We start from the raw sequence: 2,672 nt of genomic DNA on the forward strand, positions 1-2,672 counted from the left end.
TTTTTTTTTCAATACAAAGCACATGAGATAAATGCTACTAAACTTTCACAGCAATGGCTCATGAGTCTAGAATGATGTCACAAGACCAGAGTCATGGATGGAATGGTGCCTCTCTTATGGATGTGGTGGCTAGGAATATTTTAAACCCTTAGATGGGGTTAGTGGGATTATTATAATAAAGCAATGTCTTTGGCGAGTGGGAATGCCCAGATAGACTGCCATAATGGATGGGAATGTCTTTGGTTGGTATCCATGCTAAAGGGAATGTACCAGACTTGGGGCTGAGGTAACTTAAGAAAAAGTCAATTTCTCTCCACTCCTAATCTGAACCCTGGTGCTCAATCAACTGCCAAATAATTTAGGGAGCCCTTTTTTGGCAACATGTTGTTGCATTCAAAGAAAGAACTGGCCCCCTCTTCATGGCTATTTCCTACTCCTTCCTATGGCTTTCTTGAAGGCGGCTTGCACATCCTTGTTCCTGAGGCTGTAGATCATTGGGTTCAGCATGGGTGTGACCATGGTGTAAAACACAGAGACCACTTTCCCAATGTCCATGGAGTAGCTGGAGGAGGGGCGAAGGTGGGTGAAGAAACCCGGACCATAGAAGAGCAGGACGGTGAGGAGGTGGGAAGCACAAGTTGAGAAGGCTTTGCGTCTGCCCTGGGCCGAGCGGATTTTCATGATGGTGGATAGTATGTAAGCATATGATGTGGAAATCAGCAGAAAGCAACTTCCACCTACTGCTCCGCTGAGCAGAAAAACCAGCACCTCATTGTTATAGGTGTCTGTGCAGGCCAATTTGATCAAAGGAGGGATCTCACAGAAGAAGTGATTGATTTCATTGGGACCACAGAAAGGTAGCCTGGCTATGAAGAATGTATGTAACATTGAGTAGACAAAACCACATATCCATATAGCAATGGCAGAGCACATACAAGTCCTCTGGTTCATGATGGTTGCGTAGTACAAAGGCTGGCATATTGCCATGTAGCGGTCATAAGCCATTAGGGCAAGAAGGAAAGATTCAGATCCAGCAAAGGAGATGAGAAAGTACAGCTGGGCCATGCAACTGGAGAAAGAAAGAGATTTAATCTTGGCAACCAACATCGCTAGCATATTCGGGAGAGTGACGGAAGAGTACAAGATGTCTAAGAGAGACAAGTTGACCAGAAAAAAGTACATAGGAGTGTGGAGAGTGGTATCTGCCCAGATAGCCAGGCAAATAGAGAGGTTGCCAGCCAAGGTCAGCAGATAGATGATCTGGAAGCTCATGAAGAGTAAAGGCTGCATTTCTGGGAAGCTCGAGAGGCCCAGGAGTCTGAATTCTGTCACTGTGCTTTGATTGTCCATGTCTGTCACTTTACCTGCATGCGGGAACAAATAAGGTGAATATACTCAGTTGAAAACAACATGCGGATAATACAAGACACTGGAACGGAGAGAAGGGATATGTATGCTAAACACATGGTCCACTGTCTCTTCCTTTTTGGACCACTTTCTGTAGTTTGGGAAGCATTTCTGTCCGTCAATCTCTTTCAAACATAATTAAGCCTTAAGCACTTACATTTATTATTACTTATTATTATTATTATTATTACTTCTAGATATATTTGCATGTAACAACCTAAATAATACCTCTTGATGTTCAATATTTATGTAAAAATAATCACACAAAAACATTGTTTACTAACAAGGGACAGTTCTGGAACTGTTCTTATTCTGACTGCACAGTCTTAATTTATATCAATCCACCATGGCAATTCAGCAGTCCCTCAAAGTTTATATCAGAGGGGTCGCCGTGTTAGTCTGGATCTGTAAAAGCAGAAAAGAGTCCTGTGGCACCTTATAGACGAACAGACGTATTGGAGCATAAGCTTTCGTGGGTGAATACCCATTTTGTCACATGCATGTAGTGGAAATTTCCAGAGGCGGTATAAATATGCAATTTGTGTCCATTTATTAGGAATGGCAATATACAAAAACCTGTAGGAGAACACTTCAGCCTCCCTGGGCACACAATAGCAGATTTCAAGGTAGCCATCCTACAAAAAAAAAAACTTCAGGACCAGACTTCAAAGAGAACCTGCGAGCTTCAGTTCATTTGTAAATTGGACACCATCAGCTCAGGGTTAAACACAGACTGTGACTGGCTCGCCAACGACAAAAGCAGTTTCTCCTCCCTTGGTGTTCACACCTCCACTGCTAGAAGAGGGCCTCATCCTCCCTGATTGAACTAACCTCGTTATCCCTAGCCTGATTCTTGCTTGCATATTTTTACCTGCCTCTGGAAATTTCCACTACATGCATGCGACGAAGTGGGCATTCACCCACGAAAGCTTATGCTCCAATACGTCTGTTAGTCTATATGGTGCCACAGGACTCTTTGCTGCTTTCAAAGTTTATATTCTATTTTTTTCCATCTTAATGACAGATTCTTTTAAAATAAAGTTTTAAAGCTCCTATTAAGATGGTAACTTCTTATCAGGGCTGGTGGAAAATTTTTCTGCCCAAAAAACATACAAGCACATATTGGAATCCATCTTGATTCAGGAGAGAAAGTTCATGCTTAAAATTAATCAGATGTTTAAGTGTTTTCCTCAATATGGATGGATGAGTGCCTGATGCCCTTAGTCCCCTTTGAAAATTGCTCAGCATTGGTGCCTCACTTTGCC

At 42.4% G+C, this 2,672-nt stretch overlaps 1 protein-coding gene across 1 annotated transcript; it reads right to left on the reverse strand.

Annotated features, from left to right (window-relative positions):
• Window positions 1-423: 423 nt before the first annotated feature.
• On the reverse strand, window positions 424-1,350 carry LOC125629482 (olfactory receptor 5AR1-like). Its single transcript, XM_048834881.1, has one exon. The coding sequence runs from the start codon at window positions 1,348-1,350 to the stop codon at window positions 424-426; it is 927 nt and encodes a 308-aa protein (XP_048690838.1).
• Between the last annotated feature and the right edge of the window lie 1,322 nt (window positions 1,351-2,672).

The sequence above is a fragment of the Caretta caretta genome, chromosome 13, assembly GCF_965140235.1.
Source record: "Caretta caretta isolate rCarCar2 chromosome 13, rCarCar1.hap1, whole genome shotgun sequence".
NCBI lineage: Eukaryota > Metazoa > Chordata > Testudines > Cheloniidae > Caretta > Caretta caretta.